Below are 19,679 nucleotides of genomic sequence, written 5' to 3' on the forward strand. Positions count from 1 at the left end.
TGGATTTCAATCCAACTTAGTAAGTGGAAGCAGGGTGGCTTTTAACAGCTTAAGGGCTTGTTACGTTCCTGAGTCTGCAACAGATTTGCTTTGTGACTTTGGACAAGTCCTAACATAGTCAGGCTTTTTTAAGAGGCCTCCAGTTTAGGAGGCATGATTTCAGGCATCTGTGGCCTGAGTTTTACAAGCTTCCAGGCATTCACATCCCCTACAAGTTTCAGTGCAAGGAGTGAGGGCATCGGACCCAAAGTCCTTCAAGCCTGAGGCACTTTGAGTCAGGTGCCTGGGCAATGGTCCCAGCCTGCCTAAAATGAATCAGCCCCTTAAGCGCTGAAATTTGTGGGCAGAAGGAGCCACAGAGGAACTTGTCTCCCTAATTGAGTGACTTAGCTGCCTGGGGATTGAAAAATTAGCCCATGAGTGATGAAAATGCTGGTATGTTGTTGCTTCTGGCTTGAGTGGGAGGTACTCACTGTTAAAGTCAGGGCAGTAGTGTCTGGGTTTGTGTTCCTCATCTGTAAAATGAAGCTTATTTGTCTCAGTCCTAGCTTTGCTTACAAGCTTGCTTACATCTCAGGGATGTGGCCCTAGAATCAACCAGAATTTTATTAAATTTATTTCATCTACAGGCTTTTAGAATATATCAGAATTTACTAGTGAAGAAAAGTGAATGGAAAGAAAAAAAATTCACTTGTGGAGAAAACATTGTTCTGCTGCTGAGCTCCCTATGTCTGTACCTGGCAGATTTTATCTCATTTCCTCAGTGTGCATGAAAACAGGCAAACAAAAATTAGCTCTGAACTTACATGTTAAATAATATAGGTGGCTTCACAAAACCTTGTTATTTACTAAGTCTACTTAAGGAAGCCTCCATGTAGCACAGCAAATTCAGCTGTTGCCATTCTCACTGAAGAGAGGCTGTGAATAGCAGCACTGCATGGTCCAGGATATTAGATTTGGGTGAACTGGCAGAAAGCACAGGATGGCTTGGAACCACCTGTGTGCACTTATCATGGGCTCAGTCACACTTCAGCAGCTCAAAATAACTCCTGTCATTTTAAAGCAAAGGCACAGTATTTTAACCAGTGAGGTTCACACAAGCATCTTGAATTTTCTGATACAAAGAAATAGTGAAGGAGTGTGTTTGCTTTCAGTGCATTGACACTGAGCTGGGACTCTCAGTGTCTCTGGACAGCGTGTCTGTGTGGATAGCCTGTTATTTGTGCCTTCAGGTGGCAACAAAAGGCCTTCTTTACTTCCCCTTCTTGTTGCTCACTTTAAGCTTTCCCTGCTACAGTGCCAAGATACTTCATACTTTGGATGAAGCGTAACCACTTGAATTCAAATAGGGTGAACAAAAAGTGTCACTGCAATCAGATGGTTGTTACCCATTCTCATTGGTTGCAAACAGAGCAGGTCAAGACACCTGGAACTGAGAAGTCTGATGTTGGTTTAATATTTATAATGGTCTGGAAGTCCTGTTATGTAAAAACTGTGGGATTGAAGCTTGTCAAACAGCCATGCTCTCTGGCTGCACTACAGAGCACAGCAGAATGTCACTCAAGTATTTCTGCTGAGTAAACCAGTGGAACTTTCTAATATTAGCTGAAATGTGTACTTCAAAGATGCCTCTTCCCTAAAGTCTGCCTGTTCCTATGTCTGTTCCACGCACTTGCTGGGTAGCCAGCAAACTGAGGGCCCCCCTCCTATTCCACTTGACTGGTTTCTGTGTTGCTGAGGGTCTCCTTCTGTTATTGTGAATAATTTATGCAAAATGCTTTCTCTCCATGCCACTGTAGCCCCATACTCAAATGTAGGACCTGTGTCCATGAGAAAAGAGGAGGACTTGACTTGCTGTTCAGTACTTCTTCTCCTAACAGAACAGGCATAAAGGGAACATGCATGTTTGTTACCATAAGGACACCCTTCTGATTCAATATAATACCAGAAAACTGTTGGTTTGACCCCTTCAGAAATAATGTCAGAAAAATTCATAGGGAGAAAAAAAAAAATATATATATATACTGGTTAACATTTTTAGTAGAAAGCACCTAGTGAAATGCTGGAGGGCCAGTGTTACTGGTGAGCTTTTGCAGAGCCCCATGTAAAGGGTGATGCAGTAGCAGACCTGAGGTGGAATGACATCCTGCCACTCAGTGAGTCTTTGTGCAAATAGTGGGGGTTATTCTGGTCTCACCTTCACTGGAGTGAATTGTCTTTGTTGAAAGTTAAGAGAATAAATCTGGTGCTAAATTAAAGGAAAAGCCAGAATCAAGACCTCGTTGTTTCAAAGGCTGTACAATTTGATGATATTTTTTCAATTTTTGCTTTAAATTGCATTGTTGATTTCCATATCTCTTACTTCTTGTAGTGTGAAAAATTCACAATTTTTCCCCCAAGGGAAATCTATAAAATGTTCTAATATTCTGAAACCTTTGGAATGCAATCAACTTTTCTCTGCCAATCAATTTCAGCATCTGCTTCTATCTTAAGTAAGATCAGCAGATGTTTCCATGGATTTTTACTTCACAAACTAAGGAGGAATTAAATTTGGCAACTGTAGCTGAGATTCACAGTGATTTACAGCATTAACTGGACAGTGATGTTTTTCTGGAGAAATAACAAGTCCGTAGGGACTGAGTTAATTGCTGTTTTTTCAGTGCAATAACCCAGTGTGATCCCTCTTCAGTTCTGCATTATGGTAAATGTGAGTCCTGGAACTAATCAGTATTATCTTTTCATGTGGCATTTGGGGCTTTGTTAGCAGTTATTTGTCTGGAATGATTGCATTTGTTGACACTAATTTATAATTAAATTATTATTTAAGGAAGGAAGAACAGTCTGATTACCTTCATCTCGGTGCTCTTGATGGGTTTTTGCATTTGCACCTATAAAAAATAAGCCATTTGATAAGCCTCATTGTGTGGTAACTGGTGTTTTTTATAAACCTCAAGTACCATTGTAATTTGTGAGAGATTAATTATGTGTGTGTCTGCTTCTTACAGAATGCAAAGTCTGGCGAAATCCTTTAAATCTGTTCAGAGGAGCTGAATATAATCGGTAGGTGCTACAAAATTACAGTTTTCAGGCATAGTACTGGCTTAAGGAGCTTAACTGTACTTTTCCATTAATCTAACTTAAGAGATGAAAAAACAAAATCAACTGTGTATAAATGCACTCATGTCAGGTTTTTCTGTAATTCATAAAATTATTCCTGAATTAAAAGGAATCTAAATTTATGCTGATGCACTTTCTTATTTCTCTAATATTTGCTATTTCTCGAATTTTGGGCAACCTTATAAAAAAAGATGGGGTAACCTAAGTGTGTTGTATCTGGTGTTAATGCAGCATTTCTGTTCAAATCCATTATAGCAAAAATCCGAATGAATTCCATACGGGTTTCATGGAGTCCACATATATTTGAATACATGTGTTACTGAGTTCCAGTGTGTACTCTTCAACATCCTCATTCACTTAGGCTCAGCTACCATTGCGCCATCCCAGTACAGTGAAATGCATATATATATACATACATATACTGTATTTCACCAATATATTGGTGAAATATATTGGTATATTGGTTAGAAGATTGGCCAGGTGAACTTACTTGGCTGTGCCTGTCTCAAAGGTCTGGGTTTCTTTTGTGGATTTGTTTTGCCAAGTGTGACCTCATTAACCAAAATGTCTCTTTGTTGGCATGTTTGCAGGTATACATGGGTAACAGGAAGAGAACCTTTGACTTACTACGATATGAATCTTTCAGCACAGGACCATCAGACATTCTTTACCTGTGACACAGATCATTTACGGCCTGCAGATGCTAGTAAGAGACCTTGTGAACAGCTGGATTAATAATAGATTAATGGCTGATTTAAACTGATGCAAGAAAAATGCAGTGAGACATCAGCTCTTTCATGTAGATAAGAAAAGTTTAATTGTGCTGAGAAACCACTGTTGTTGAATTTATAGAATTCTAGGTCTGAACAAGTGTCTATATATGTAAACGATCTAATTCGTGTTGCTGTGTTGTTCTGCTGAGTTGCTGGACTCATTCAAGATCATTTAAAGTGTAAAGGCTTGTTCCTTTCGTCCTCTTTCTTGCAGTGGCTTCAAACATACATAGATTAATTTGCCTCCAGCTGTAGTGCAGTAGGTTGAGTTGCATTATCCAGGTTCCATTTAGTCTACACTGACAGAAGAGAGAGAGCTGATGTAAAATTTGAGACCCGTGTTTCATTCCCTGATGTTGTTAGGTTAGGTCTGTAAAAAATGGGAACGGCACATTTACAACTGAATTTGTATAAGCAGCTTTTGTTGTGTTAAGCCTGTACTGTGAAGTCCATATGCAGACTTTTATTCTACTAAAAATATACAACAATGATTTCAGTCATTAGAATTTGCCTCTGAAGAAATAAATCTTTATCTCTTAGGAAGGGAGGGATACTAACAGTTGGGTGCTCCATTCTGAAGGCATAGTTACATAGGAGAGCATAATATGGTTTTTGGCGCATGATAAACGTGAATCCTGTTATCTGAACTCAGTGGTGTAATTATGAGGTGATAATATTAGCCTGGAAGTTGTTTCTATTTAGTATTCACACAAAGCAACAGCTCAGTGAGGAGCTAGAATAAGAACCCCAACTATCCCTTTATTGTTTTGTTCCCTGTGGAATCTACTACACCAAGAGGAAGTAGCTGCTTGTCACCTCTATACTTGGCAATGCAGACAGCCTGATCTCTCAGCCAGACTTTCTCCTAGAAGAAAGTTGAATTAAATGAAAAGAAAAAACACTGAGTATTTGGGACAAAAGCTCCTGTGTTTTATGTGTCTTTTTGAATGATAACTGAGCCATATGAAATGCTCTGTAGTGAGTTAGGCTGAGATCAATAAATTCTTTTGTTATAATGCAGTAGATTCTCCTTATTAATCCTTTAATAACTGAAATTTCTGTCTCCTCCTTTGTTTATTGACTAGTAATGCAAAAAGCCTGGAGAGAGAGAAATCCTCAAGCCCGAATTTCTGCAGCACACGAAGCTTTGGAATTGAATGAGTGAGTGACAACAACATTAAGATTTATTTCCTGTCTTTTAAAAATCCATTTGATGATATTTTAAGGCTGGGGGTTTGCTGTAGTAATTTTTAACCACGATTACAGGCCTGTAAAAGGAAGGCTTACAACAGAAGGAAATCAGCACAGCTGCATGTCGTGCTAGCTACCCAGAAGATCCTTAGGGTAGTGATGACAATGGGAGTCTTCCCATTGATGTCAGCAGGCTTTGGAACAGCATAGAAAAATGCTAATTAAGTTACCTCCTGATGAGCATATGAAATATGCATTTACAGGATGGAGAGTTCCCTTTTGGATTTCTCAGTCATCAAGAACAGAAGCAGGAAAGAGGAGACTCATAAACACATTCTGAAACACTCGTTTCATAGTATGAGAGAACATGATGTAATTTGCTGTGACTTTTGGTCCTTGAGTCTGTTATTTATTTTTTCAATGAGAAGTGTAGTATTTTGAGATCCCACAATAAACTCAGTGCTGTGATGATTTATTGATATGGCAAACTGTATAAATGCTGCTAGCATGCATTAAAGGAATCCCTTGTGAGATTGCTACCTTCTAGAATTCCATAAACTGGTGCTTTACAGATAGTCCTTCAGGTGTTTCATCAGAAGAAAACAAAGAATTTTTTTGTCTTGTATAGTGATTTAACATGCATAGAAGGAAAAAGCGAGCTATAAGCCTGTCCTACTCACATTTCACAGAATTACAGAATGGTTGAGGTTAGCAGAGATTTCTGGAGGTCAGTATGCAATGTCTCCCTTCAAACAGGGCCACCAACAATGCATTGCACAAAAACATGCCCAGCAGCCTTTTGAATGTCTCCAAGGAGAGAGACTTGACAACTTCCTTGGACAGCTTGTTCCAGTGCTCAGTCACCTTTACAGTAAAAAAAGTGGTTCTGAGATTCAGGGGGAAGCTCCTGTGTTTCATTTTGTGCCTATTGCCTCTGGTCCTGTCACTGGGAACCACTAAAAGAAGCCTGGCGCTTTCCTCTTTGCCCCCTCACTGCAGGTATTTACAAACTTTGACAAATTCCCCCAAAGCCTTTTCTTCTCCAGACTGAGCAGTCCTAGCTCTCTGAGCCTTTTCTCAAATGTGAGAAGCCTCAGTCCCTAATCACCTTCATTAGACTCTCTGCATGTCCATGTCCCCCTTGTACTGGGGAGCCCAGAGCTGGACACAGCACACCCACATGTGGCCTCATCAGGGCTGACTAGAGGGTAAGGATCCCTCAGCCTGCTGGAAACACTTCTAGTGCAGCTCTGCTGCAAGGGCACATTGCTTTTTTAGGTTTATGTTTGGTCTGGGTTGGGTTTTCTTTGTTGTTGTTGTTGTTGTTTTATCTTTACAACTACATCTATAATCAGTTCTTTTTATATGGCAAGTGTTGCAGTTCTGTTGATTCTTTTCATATCATTACAGTAAGGGATATGGTTTATATTAAAACAATAGTCCATAAAACTAGTCTTGATTTCCAGAAGGAGTTTTAGGGATGTAGGCTTAGTGAGACAGCTGCTTTACTTTCTGGGACAGTTGTCAGTGGGTGTACTCAAGGGCTGAGTGATAGAGTACCTAAAAATGAGAGTCATGGTGTTGTTGACAGAATTATTATTCATTGGAATAGTTCATCAGAAAGGTACATGGACAACATTTCCTTGCCTCTGTATTTAGTACATCCTTTCCAGTCTGCATGTCTTCAAACAGTTTTTACATCAGATACCTTTCTCATGGTTTTTCTTTTGATATTTTTGCAGGTGTGCTACTGCTTATATCCTCTTAGCTGAAGAGGAAGCAACAACAATTGTAGAGGCAGAGAAGCTGTTCAAGCAGGCTCTGAAAGCTGGAGAGGGCTGTTACAGGCGCAGCCAGCAGCTACAGCACCATGGTGCCCAATATGAAGCCCAACACAGTAAGTTTTTTAGGAAGGAAAGAACTTCCAAAGAGTTCTTTGGATTTGGGGTTTTTTGTTTTCCCCCTAAGAACTATGTACTCAGTGTTTGGCATTGGCTGGAATGTGGTCCTAGAGCCAGACTATTCTGTTTTAGTGTTTTTGCTTGTGTTGTTGCTGAGATGTCAATGCTCAGATTACAGATGTACCTTTATTTTGTCATGGCAGAAGATGCATAAGCATGTACTTAACAGAAAAGAAAAGGTATCAGAGCCAAAGAGATATGACATTTAAAAAAAGCTGAACACCCTTTAAGGAAGTTGCCTTTTTGCAGACTGGGCTCATGTTGTGAAAAGGCAGTATAGAATGGTGTAAACGGGAGTGAAGTGATGCTTTGCCTGCTTTTTTCCATCAGCTCTGGGGGTAAATGCTTACACTGCGTTGTTCTGTGTAAAAGTTAATGAGACCCATTAGCCAGTGGGACATTGGTAGTTAGTTGCATTTATTAAGAAAGGTCACAGAAGCCTAAAATTTAAAAACTGGAGTAGTAAAGTGCTTTAATTGGAAGTCTAGATTTTTATTACTTTTCTAAAAAGTTTGAATAAACAGGTTTATCTTAAATCTAAGAAAATACATTCACTGACAGTAAATGACAAAAAAGATAATAAAGAAAACAGTCAAGGTTATTTCTAGACTACAGTCGATACCTTAGGCAAAATTAACACAAATTAATTACATAAATACAAGCACTAGCATACTTTTGGGCATCTTCAGGTTTCTCAGGACCTGATTTCACAGCCTCTGGCTATCCTCCATAATTTGAAGATTACTGATAAAAATTGTACATAGTAAAATTGTCTCTGATCACTGGTTTCGATTGTGTATGCAAGTCTATACCAGAAAACCTGAGGTTTCCTAAAGCTTGGGGATAGTATTTTAAGCATTTGTTGTTTGTAAAATCATATTTAGGATGATTTGTTCATTTTTGTTGAAAGTAAAAATAGAAAGCATCTGAGCTCTTGAAGCAATTTTTGGGCTCTAGCAGGCTTATGGTTGTCCATGAAACCTTAATTTGTGCATTCAATCCATCCTGAGTGCAACAATTCTATGAAAAGTACACAATAAGTGGTTAGTAAGCACTGTCACGATGTTTTTGTCCAAGGTAACCTGGGAAAGTTTGTGCAGGCAGATACAAGTATGGTATTTCTGTAACCTGTGTGTGCTAGGTGGCTGCTGTCATCATCAGATTTGACACCCTTCAGTACTGCAGCAGAGGAAGTAACCACTGAATCACAAAACTAAGTGCACTGTCACACGGCAGGGAGGCTGAAAAGTGACTGCCAGCTCTGACCGTGTCTTCAGGAGGGGCTAGATCATTCCACTATTCTGTACAGCTCGGTCTCCCCTTGAAAATGTCAGTGTGCACCCACAGAAGTTAGAGAATCTCCAGTCTCAGATGTTGCCTTGGACACAGGGGCTTCACGTAGAATTCTTTTGATGATATGCTAGACTTCTGCATGGTTTACAAAGGTGGAGAGGAGAGACTGTGGAGGAGGGACCTGTGTTGCAGTTCCATGGTTCTGAGAAGTCCTGCGTTCCATTTCTGGTCTTTAGAGTTAATTCTGGGATGAAGAGTAGACATTTCATCTTTTAAAGATGAAATACACTGTAATCCCTTGAACCACAGCATATTGTTTTATGTTTCTCTTTATTCACGTGTTCCATCCACCTCCTTCATAAAATATCTTATTAAACCATAAAGAATAAATGATGACTTTGAGTACCCAACTTGCCCTCTTTCAGAAGGTGACAACTTATTAAAAGCAAGGGCAGCTTTATTTTTAAGGTTGCTCATGTTAGGCATCCCAAGTCATTAGTAACCTCAGAGAATTTTGGCCTGAAAAAATATCTTGATTTCATAGTAAGTGGATGCCTTTTGACCATTCCTGCTCAAAATCCTGAAAAGAAGCTTAACCTGAAATGTATACCTCATGGCACATTACATAAACATGTTGAAACAGATGTAACTAATAAATTGTGTATTAAATATATAGGAATCAATAGAGAGATAAGGAATTAGGTAATACAGAATACAGCTAAAGAAATTCTTCTCTCCTTATTTATTTTTTCCTCTAAAGGAAGTCCTTTTGACCTGGTGCTTAATCTATTTGAAAATTTTAATCGCACCTTTAAAACGATTTGTAGGTACTGGGAATGTTTTCAGCACACATGTTGTTCTTATTATGAAAGGCTTGAAAATGTTAGGAATAGGCTAAAATCTTAACAGAGCACATGCTATACACAAAGATAATTTGTAGCAGGTGTATTTCATTTTCATGATTCAGTAATTTTATAGATTATTATCTGTCCACTCATTTCCTGTTGGTCCAGAAGCATTTTAAGAGTTCACATTAGAAGTGGATGAGAAGTAAGGAGTAAGAATTCTCCAAGAGAGTAATTATAACTGCTGTTCAGTTTCTGTCATCTTTGCTGTTAGGGAATCTTCTGGCACACAGGACTATCATATCTGAAATACATTAATTTGCCATCCCTAATTAGTGGTATGAGGAATTTGAGGATGGTAATTGGGTAATGAATAAAGGCTGTAAACCAAAAGTTCAGAGTATACTTTTCTTCTAATCATTAAGAGGAAGATTCTTAAGAGGATGAGGATTTGCTTTAATACTTCTTTTTGACAAGCATGTACGTAACTGTACTTTCAGATCTGCTTATATTTCACCAGTGCAAGGCCAAGCCAAGAGTACTTATTTTTGCCACTGTATATCTTAATTATTTCCACTGATTTCAGGTCTATTATGCCACATCTAAATCTTCAGATTTTGGTAACGTTTTATTAAAATTCCTGTGAAAGCATTGATGGTAGTGAGTAAGAAAAAATGGAAAAAAAATCTGTGTTTCCTTTTGGTTTGGAATACTCAATGAAACTTTCTTTTATCTTAATGCTGTTTCTTTTTCCTCTTATACAGGAAGGGACACCAATGTGTTAGTATATATTAAAAGAAGGCTGGCAATGTGTGCAAGGAAGCTGGGAAGGACCAGGGAAGCAGTGAAAATGATGAGAGATGTGAGTTCGGATTTCTTTCACATGTGATATTTACATAATTGTAGTATAGAAATTATAGATTTTCTTGCAAGTTAGCAGCCTCTCCTGCTTCAGTCAGCAGTGCTGATACTTCTTTTGTATATGTAATGTACATAAAGACTAAGTGATCATTTATTTATAGGGTTATGAAAGCAACATCAAATACCAGATGGATGGTTACTCATGCAGACTGAATTTCCCATCCTGGTACATGTGCAATGAAGTGCAGTCTTTAATTATTTGATGATGAAGTTAGTAACATTTTTTTTGTCTGAGCCATGTGATGAATGTTGCTAACTTCATAAGCAGGTCTTAAGTATTCTGTTTTCTCCTTCAAAGCTGCAGTTTGGCTCTGTGCATTGTTTGTGTCACACTGTTCAGCTCTGAGGGTGTTACTTATTCATGCAAAACCTATCACTGGAAAGTCAAACCCCACGTTATGAATCTGTAATTTACTGACCCCCCCTCTGAGTGTGTTCTGTCTTTGTAGGCAGGGGAGGGAGCTACCAGTGGTAGTTATAAGCCACAAAGCTGCACACTTGAAATGCTGAACAGTAGCTATTTTGGAGATGGCAGAAGGGGCAGCTGTTCACATTAGGCAGTGTATGTGTTTCAAATATGTAAAGTGCTCAAATTTAGATGTAGCAGTGAATGCCCAGAATTTCTTTCAGTGATATTCCCAGGATGCAGATTGGGTGACTTACATCACTTGAGGTAGCAAGTCTGTGACAGAAGGAGGAATGGTGTCCTGCACCTCTGGGCAAATGATGCTAAAACTACCTCCCAGTTTCCTTTGTTTCTTACACTTCATATTCCAGCTCCCACAAAAAAAAAAATGGAAGAGGTGAATCCAGCAAGATGCATAGTTCTGCAAATTGGGATGCAGGTGTCAAGTTTAAAATGCACAAAATTAAATTCATTCCAGACTGAAATGAAGCACCTGTAAAGTGTGCTTTAGGCAGCTCAGATGAATGGTCCAGGAACCTGCCTAGTGAAAAGGGAAATTCTTGTTACGTGTCAGTGGGAATTTTAATGTAGAAAGCAAAGTGACTTTCTCTGGAGCTGAGGCACTTGCATCAGGGGCAGTAGGGCAAATGTGTTTGCCAGCTTGGAATCCAGGACTTGACATCTTCTCCTGAAACTGGAACACTCATAAGCATTTTTTGAAAACACGGAGCACAGTTCACAATAATAATGCAGGTTCTCATCCTAAGTATCTACAGATGCCAAGTGGTGAGTGACTTTGTTTTCTGACTCTTGCTGGGACTCTTCAGGCACACAACTCTTAATCTCCAGAACCACTAGAATCCCAGACAGAGTTGTTGAAAAAGAGCTTGTCAAAAAAAAACCAGCCATTGTACAGTTAGGAGTGAGAGAAAGAAGGATTGAGGAAGAAAGACCTGGTTTAGCAGTCTTCTGGTCAGCTGGGAGAATGTTGGTTTCAAAAACACTGTTTTCAGTCCAGCCAGCTCCACTGATTCTTCATGAATTTTGTTACACAAGCACTGTGGGACAAATACTGAAATGTTTTTGGGACAGACATTGGAATTCTAAGTTCTGGCATTAATACACAAGAAAGATAAAATTTTGAATTTCCCCTTCAAATATCACACATCATAATTATGGCAAATTCTGGAGCTTACTATGGGCTGCTAAATGTGTTTTGAGATCTGTAGATAGGGCTATGGGGAACAGATACTCTGTGAAGCATTCTTCTGCTCATGTCAATATGTTTGGATAGTTGTGTATGCAGAGCACTTGGTCTGGGGACTTGGGTGGTCTGTCTAGTCCTAGATTTCTTAGGCAAAGTGTGAAACAGACCTTTGATTAGTGAAGGACTTATTTTTTAACTAGAGATAAAATTGTCTGAAATTTATAATCAAAATAGAAAATCATAGAAATTAAGTACAACGTGGATTTTGAGAGGCAGCAATAACAGGGAGACAAAGTCATCATTTATTAGACATTTAAAAATAAAAAACACTCTTCAACAGGAATGTTTTGTTAAAATGAAAGGACTGGATGCAAGACAAAGGAGGTATAAAGATGGAATTTCATCTTAGAGAGTTTTAACTCAGATCAATGCATTCTGTGTTTTTCCACATAGAGACACTGAGCCAAATTCTCAGAGCTGAATTAGATACCTTTACAGCTCTTCATTTTAAGCAAGCAGAGCTGAGAATCAGCAAGTCTCTAGATGAAATATTAAAGCAGCAGTAACTCTAGGTCACAGCTCCAATATGCTGGGAGCAAGATAAGGGTCAAGTCAGCTTTGCAGATGCTTCTCCTAGACTGCCTTGGAGCTACTTACTTCTGATGAATGCATATCCTCCATTTCTTCATAGAAGACATAAATAGTACACTTATGGAGAGTTTTGAAGAACATGAATCTGTCATTGAAAGTTTCTTTGTGATTGATGAGGAAGGAGATGAATTTATTAATCCTAAAAAGAGTACGAAGAATATGTTGGCTGGGGCTGCTGAATCTAACATCAGGGAACAGAGGGTGGAGGCCCTGTTTGTGTTTGAAAGATTGAAAACAGGTTTCTCAAGACATGGAACATGATGGAAATGAAGTGTTAAGAGGTTCATGACACCATCTGGGAAATATGATTGGGATGTAGTGAGTTTTTGCCACTTCGAAAAAATAAAATATTTGAGAGTGTTTAATTTATTGCATATATGAGGCCATCTTGAGGACATTACTGATGGATTAGTTTGTCTTACTTGAATTTTTTGTAAGAAAAGACTGAGATCCTAGGTAAAGCACATTAATGGAAGGAAAATGAGCTGTTGGTGACTTAAATAAGAGTTTTATTTTATGGTTATATACACTGCTGATAGGAAAATCATAATTCTTATTATTATATTGAAGGTATTTAAAACCAGGGGCTTGTTAAAAAACTGATTTTAAAAACTGTTTAAAATCAAGGGTGCTTTAATTTTAAAAAACTGGGTAGGAATTTCTGTTGCTTCTATGATTGATTTTGAGACAGTATTTTTTTGCTGGCTTTGCTGCTTGGACATAATTCATTCAGTTGAATTAATGAGAATTACAAACCTGTAGTTTCCATGGAAGCATGTAATGGAATCATACATAGGTGTTGCTTTTGCTTGTATTTCTGATGATAGTTATTTACTATATTTTGCTATAGAAACCAGCAGCTGTCACTATTTGTATATATTGAGTTAACTTGTGATCTCATTTTGATTAGTGTATTGTTGGAAAAACTCCAAAGCAGTCAACAGAATTATTCCAGTTTTATTATTGTTTATACAGAGCGTGATATGGTCTGTGAGGGAACTAGATTGCTTTTACTGTCCCCGAGGAGAAAGTCTACAGTGCTCGTTGTTTTATTTGTTGTGCTGATTATGTTAGGAGGATTTTAAGTAGTTTGTTCTAAATGATGTTGGAGGATTTAGTATGTGCAGAGGCAAAAGGCCATCATGGTGGCTGTGAGTAATCTTTAATATCACTTGTGTTGAATCTTCCTTGTGGACAATGTTGCAAGCCAGTGGTGGTGATGAGCAAGGGTAGCTTTTTGTTCCACCTGCTTTCCATCTGCTCTTTTCAGAATCCTTCACCATTACAATGGAAGAAACAGGAATGTGCTAAGTTTGCATCTTGTGTTTTTCATTGATTGAAAACAGAGAGGATGTGGAGGGTATGCAAAGGAACTTCCCTCTCTGCTTTGTGGGCGACTGAATCAGTGACTGCACCGCTGAATTCAGGAGCAGGCCAACACAGTCATTTTTCTTAACTGGGTCACTGGAGTACCCAGATAAAAATGTACCATGCAAGAAAATGAATTGTCAAATTCATTGGAGCTTCTTGGGATTGTTGTGGAGAATATTTGGTGAAACAAGCTTTAATTGAAGGGAGATGTATGTTTATGAAAGAGAAGGGTGGCAGGCAAAAGGTGTGCTAGTAGACAAAGCAAGTGGAAGTTCTTAATTGCTTCCTCCTTCATAGAGAAGATCAAAGAAGCTCATTCTAGAGTGTATTTATCTCCTGCCTCATGGGCATGCACTTCCTCGAAGATTGCTTTGTGTTCTTATTAAGTACTCATTTCTGAGACACAGTGGAATTGCAACTTGCTCTATGCTCAGCAACTTTGTTCAGAATTGAGTGAGGTTTAGGGAGGGAAGAGGGTCTCCAGGTCTTCCTTAAGTCTGGAGAAGGAAAGAAAGAAAAACACTTTTTCAGGGTCAGAAAAGGGTATTTTATTTCTAGTATCAGTAATTTCTGCTGAGAAATTACTCTTCTGACCATGATAAAGGACCTAGAAGTCTGCTTCTACATATTTAGCTCTGAGAACCTTGCTGAGGATATTTCAGTTGAATGTGTTTTTGTGTTCATCTTGGTGCTCACCTACAGTCACTCTTTTATGCCACGGAGGACACCTAAGCAGCTTGTATTGTCAAGAGTGCTGCATGCTTTTCCACTGGCTGCATGAACAGTTCTGTAAACAGTTGGGCTGCTCTAAGGATGTGAAATAGTTCAAGAGGTTATGTTACTTGAAGGGTTTGAAAGGGTACTCAACCACACTAAATCAGTTTTAATGATGTGGGTAGGTTGGGTTTTTATCTTCTGATCGGTTGTATTAGTGATTTTTGCTGGTGTGATAGTTCTGCAAATCTAGCATACTTTCTTGGCAACTTCTTTTGCTGAGCTTTGAATAAGGATTTCTATTCAAGATTCTGTTGAATTCTGTATTCTTGTGTGCATTGCTGATTACTTTTTGAGTAAGACTTACATGTAGCCAGAACAGTGTTCTGCACCTCAAATTATCAAGTTGTGTGAAACAAAGTGAGTTCTTATTCCTAATAAAGATGTTATGATCCCTAGAAACTTAACAACACAATTTCTGCAGCTACTTGCATGACAGCTACTGTCTGTCTCTCCCAAATGCTTCTGTGCTTGAGGCAGGGATTAGTGAATCAGACTCTTTGGCTTGTGTTACACAGGTCAGGTTAGGCAGGCTGTGAGTGGGATTCTTGTTTTATTAACATCTGTAGCAGTTGTTTCAAGCACCATTTTTTAAAATTTGAAGGGAAGGTACTTGGTTCAATGAGACCAGTGTTATCTCAGAGATTTTACTGTTCTTTACTATTGTACTTTTACATATATTTTGCTACTCCTGTGAATGGTGACATTTGCCAGTCTTCACCACAGATTGATATCTTCAGTTAATTCTTTTTCTGATCCACAAGCACTGCAATAATGGCGAGTGATAAATGCTGATTTTAACATTTTCTTATGTCTCTGTATTCAAATACAGTTTGTTTGTTCACAGATTCACATGATATGGTTAGTGGGTAGAGCAAGTTGGAATATCCCTCATTTCAGTGTGCTCTTGAAATGGAGACTTCTGTGATTCCCCTTATGCTGTTTATCCCTTCCTTTATCTTCACATGACTCAGACCCCTCACTTTTAGTCATGGTTGTGATTCTGCCCAGAGCTCTCAAAAGCTAAAAATTTGGTGACTACTAGCTAAACTGACAATAATGTTTCTCCTATAAATTACAGGTTTCCAGCATTGTCATTCTATTAAGACATGGTATTGTCACATACTCTTGGTGGGAGCCCTGGTAACCGGACTCCTTTTTGTCTGTCTTGCATCAGTCAATATTCAGAGACTTGTATAATACTTTAATTATGGTCTTCCATCTCTTTGGATCATTCTAGCTCATTTTTGAGCTCCTGGATAATTTCCCTCACTTTTTTCACTTAAAAATCCACTTCTAAAAATGTGTCAGTTTCTGAAAGAAAGTACTTTGGGATGTTGTTTCAGGGATTAATTTTGCTTCTCTCAACTGCTTTTGCCACCTCTTAGTAGTCACTTTTACGTTCAGGGAGAATTAGATGTATTTAATGTGAATTTTCATGAGCAGGTAATTTCTAGTAGATGGTATCCCTGCCCTCAGCAGGGGGTTTGAACTAGATGACCTGTAAGGTCCTTTCTAAGCCAAAACATTCTGTCAATCTGTGATGCAGATAAAGGAATTTTTTTCAGCAGGACTGTGAATAATGACTTTATTTTCATTCTTTATAAAGTTACTAATGTTTGATGTAACAAACATTATTATAATTTAGAACTGTTACACGTTTTATATAACATGATTGTTTAGTAGTAAGTATAAAATCTGGAACAACTTGTGCTCTTCTGGGCTCATGCCACATCTGTCTTTAAAATTCCCTTTATTCCTGAAATATATTCATTTTTTACAGCATAGTCCAAATAACAGCATTTTCATAATTGTATTCCTTAAAGAACTTGTCATACTCTAAACACTTTAATCCTCCAGTTAAGAGAGAACAAAAAGGCTGCATGCTCTAACATATTTCCTTCAAGTTTGCATATTTAGTAAGATTTTTTTTTACTTCCTTTACTCATTTTTAATCCTACACTGAAGAGAAGTCATATTGTCTTTGAATATTATGCAGCACTAGGCCTAAATTCAAGTTTAAAATGGAGTGTTGGCAAGTTATAAACCCATGCCACCCCAGAGTTAGTGTGAACTGGATCTGGGTCTCTTCTGACACTCCAAACTTGTCAAATTTCCTGAATTCCGCATTTGAAGAAAATACAAGGATCCTACTGCTAATCATTTCCAAGCTTCAAAACAACAGGATCTGGCGGATTTGGTTTCTTAGCTGGTATCCTCTCTGAGCTGTAAAAGGGTAACTGTAGAGCTGCTTCCAAACAAACCAGTGATAATTTACCAAAAGGAACGCAGTACTTAAAGGAAATAATGAATTGACAGAATCCCGCTTTTGCTATAATGAAGCAGAACTTTGATTCAGGTAGGTCCAGTGAGTTTTAGATACTTTTCCAACTCCAAGAGCTATGATGTGTTTTTATCACATGAATCCCACTCATAAAGAGACAGTGGTGAAATGAGTTGCATTTTTAGGACCAGGAGTTGTACTCATTTTTAAGCATCTGAGACTTTTTGTATGCTAACTTTAGTCTGCTGATAGTGTTTCTGCCCTTCTGTCCTTGCCAGTTGAGCTGGCCAGGAGAACAACTTAAGAGTTAGTGTATCTAATTAGACATCAGAAGGTCAGCATGGAGTGACATGTTGCCAATGCCTCAAGCCCAGGGTGAGCTTCAGTCAGAGCTTAGACATCTCAAAGGTCATTTGCAGACAATGAAGCTCAGAGAAATGGAAACTTCTGTTTTTCTACTCAGAAATAGTTGGGAGTTTTACCTTTCCCACCCTTGTTCACTTTATCGATTAGGGTCATATACCAGAAAGCAGTTTATGCAAAGCACTTGTGAAGATGCCAGTGCTATCCATCCTGTGTGCTTGGTCCTTCAGTTTTGGTGGACAGCTGCATCTGAAAGATGGCAGCCTCAGTCATTCTTTCTTTAGGAGGCAGTTTTCCATTTCAGATACCCACTGCAGAAACATATGCACTAGTAATTAAGGTTGTAGCAGTTTCACTGTTTGCATTGAATTCCCCTTGTTTTCTTGTTGTCTCTTTATTTTGAGATAAATTCACACTTCCTTTTTATGAATGCATTCGGTTGAATACATTGATGTGACGAATGTTACTGTTTGTTTGTAGAGAAGATAGGAGTACAAGCAGCAATGAATGATTGCATGCCCTGCCCATAAAATTTGTGACCATGCATACAGTAGTAATGCAAATGGAGAATAAATGTGTCAACAGCAGGTTATATATGACATTAGTCATTTGTCCACCTTTGTATTCCCTTGAGTCCTGAGGTCTAGTTGCAGGCATAAGCTGGAGGTTTTAGTGGGTTGCTACAGAAATAATGTTTCTTGGTTAATTGATTCATGATGTTAGTGTTGTCACAGGGAGAATAATGGATGCAGACATTAAAGCTACATTCCTTGAAAATGTTTTAAAAATTAGATCTAAATGAAAATGCCAGTAACTGAAATACTCTCACTTAGGGAATCTTCTTCAATAAATGTCCTTTGGGAGATGAAACTTGTTCCTCATCCAACAAATCAGATGAGGATTTCCTTGTACCATAAGGTATTTTTTCCGATCATAATTTTTTCATATCTATCACAAAATCATTAAACCTACACCCTGAAATGGGAATTGAAGTGAGTCTGGGAATAGGGTGCTTCTGGAACTAGTGTTCAGATATGTTCAGATTGTGTCAGACTTATTTTGAGAATTTTTCTGCAAACTTATTTTCCCAAAATGCTATTTACCTAAAAAATTAAAACTGAATTACCTGCAAAACTGCCTTTTCTGTATATTTGCAGAATACATAATGACTTTTTCAAAGAAAAGCAGCTCCACTTTCTACACCTGTACCTATCTTCCCCCAAACACACAGAGCAATTGGAAGGGAATATGTACAAACCCAGCCCCAGGTCTGACTTTGATCTTCAGAAAGTATTTTGACCAACAGAAGTTCCAAGTAAAATCCTTGTGAACATAGATTTGGCACGATATGTTCAACAGCTGTATGACTATCCTCATGTTGTAAGGAGGGAATACATTTATAGCCATGTGGTGTCTGCTTTCACATGGTGTGAAAATTAGTTTAGCTCAGTGGAACACTTCTCTTTAATGCCAGCCAAGAAACCAACCAACTTGAATTTTACAATGGCATGTTTAGTCCTAAGTAGTGTATATGTGAAAAGCTGTAGTGGCTCTGTGGCTCAGGAAATCTTAAGTGCTGAATTTGGTAGCTGTCTCTTGAGATCTGAAGGTGTGGAGAAAAATGATAGCAGAGCCTTCATCTTGTCTTGAAGTGCAGTGCTTGCCACTCAAATAAAACTATTTCTCATGTTACAGTAAAGTAAAAATAATTTAAATTTATAAGCCAAGCAAACTGGCAAATAAAATCTGGTCTGTAACTTTGCAGGAAATAAATATTTGGGTGCAAAGGGATGTCTGTGCCTCTTAAACTGGAGGCCCAATTAGAGCTCAGTGATGTACAGGTCTGGGGAACTCAAGGGTGTGTTTTTCATCTTGTCTTCGGGAATAATGTGTCCATCTTTACATCTCTATGTGGGCATGAACCAGCTCCCCCTTTATCTGCTAGGGAGGGGAGCAAGCAAGTGGGAGCAGTCTGCTCCCACTGCTCCTCAGCTTGACCCAGCATGTGGCCTTCCCTGACCAGCCACCAGACCTGTGTGGCAGTTTTTTCTTTCCCAGTGTTTGCTTTCACTATGAGACCTGAAAGATGACCTGTCATAATATTCTTCCATCCAAGTGGCTTTACTTTCTGTCAGGTTTCTCAGTAAACAAATTTTTACTGTGACTGAAAATTATTTGCAGTGAGAACTAGAAACTCTGCATCCAGATATGACATAAAAATGAGTTCATGTCTTCTTTTTCTTTTTTTTAATAGCAAACATGCTGTCATTTATGCACAGTCAGTGTACAAATAGCTGAGTGGTCGCTTAGAGATGTTTTATTCTTGAGGCTGCAGTATTAACTGAGTTCAGTGTTACTGGGTTGGACTTCTTAACGCTTAACCTTTCCCAGATGAAACCTTTATTAACACTTCAGTTTGGAGGCCTGGCAGTCCAGACAGGAATAAGTGACCTTTATCCCTCTGCTGTCTGAGACAGGCTTTATCACTCTGACAGAACCTAATTAAAATAGCAAAAAAAAAA

General features: G+C 38.5%; 1 protein-coding gene across 3 annotated transcripts in view; it reads left to right on the forward strand.

Annotated features, from left to right (window-relative positions):
- The window catches only part of ST7 (suppression of tumorigenicity 7), a 136,643-nt gene that overhangs the window by 87,136 nt on the left and 29,828 nt on the right, over nucleotides 1-19,679 (forward strand). For all 3 annotated transcript variants that reach the window (XM_059847149.1, XM_059847150.1, XM_059847151.1), the window contains 5 exons: nucleotides 3,006-3,060; nucleotides 3,708-3,823; nucleotides 4,976-5,051; nucleotides 6,824-6,978; nucleotides 9,945-10,042. In XM_059847149.1, the coding sequence (XP_059703132.1) occupies nucleotides 3,006-3,060; nucleotides 3,708-3,823; nucleotides 4,976-5,051; nucleotides 6,824-6,978; nucleotides 9,945-10,042 (500 nt within the window). The remainder of the gene's footprint in view (nucleotides 1-3,005; nucleotides 3,061-3,707; nucleotides 3,824-4,975; nucleotides 5,052-6,823; nucleotides 6,979-9,944; nucleotides 10,043-19,679) is intronic.

The sequence above is a fragment of the Haemorhous mexicanus genome, chromosome 5, assembly GCF_027477595.1.
Source record: "Haemorhous mexicanus isolate bHaeMex1 chromosome 5, bHaeMex1.pri, whole genome shotgun sequence".
NCBI classification, from domain to species: Eukaryota; Metazoa; Chordata; class Aves; order Passeriformes; family Fringillidae; genus Haemorhous; species Haemorhous mexicanus.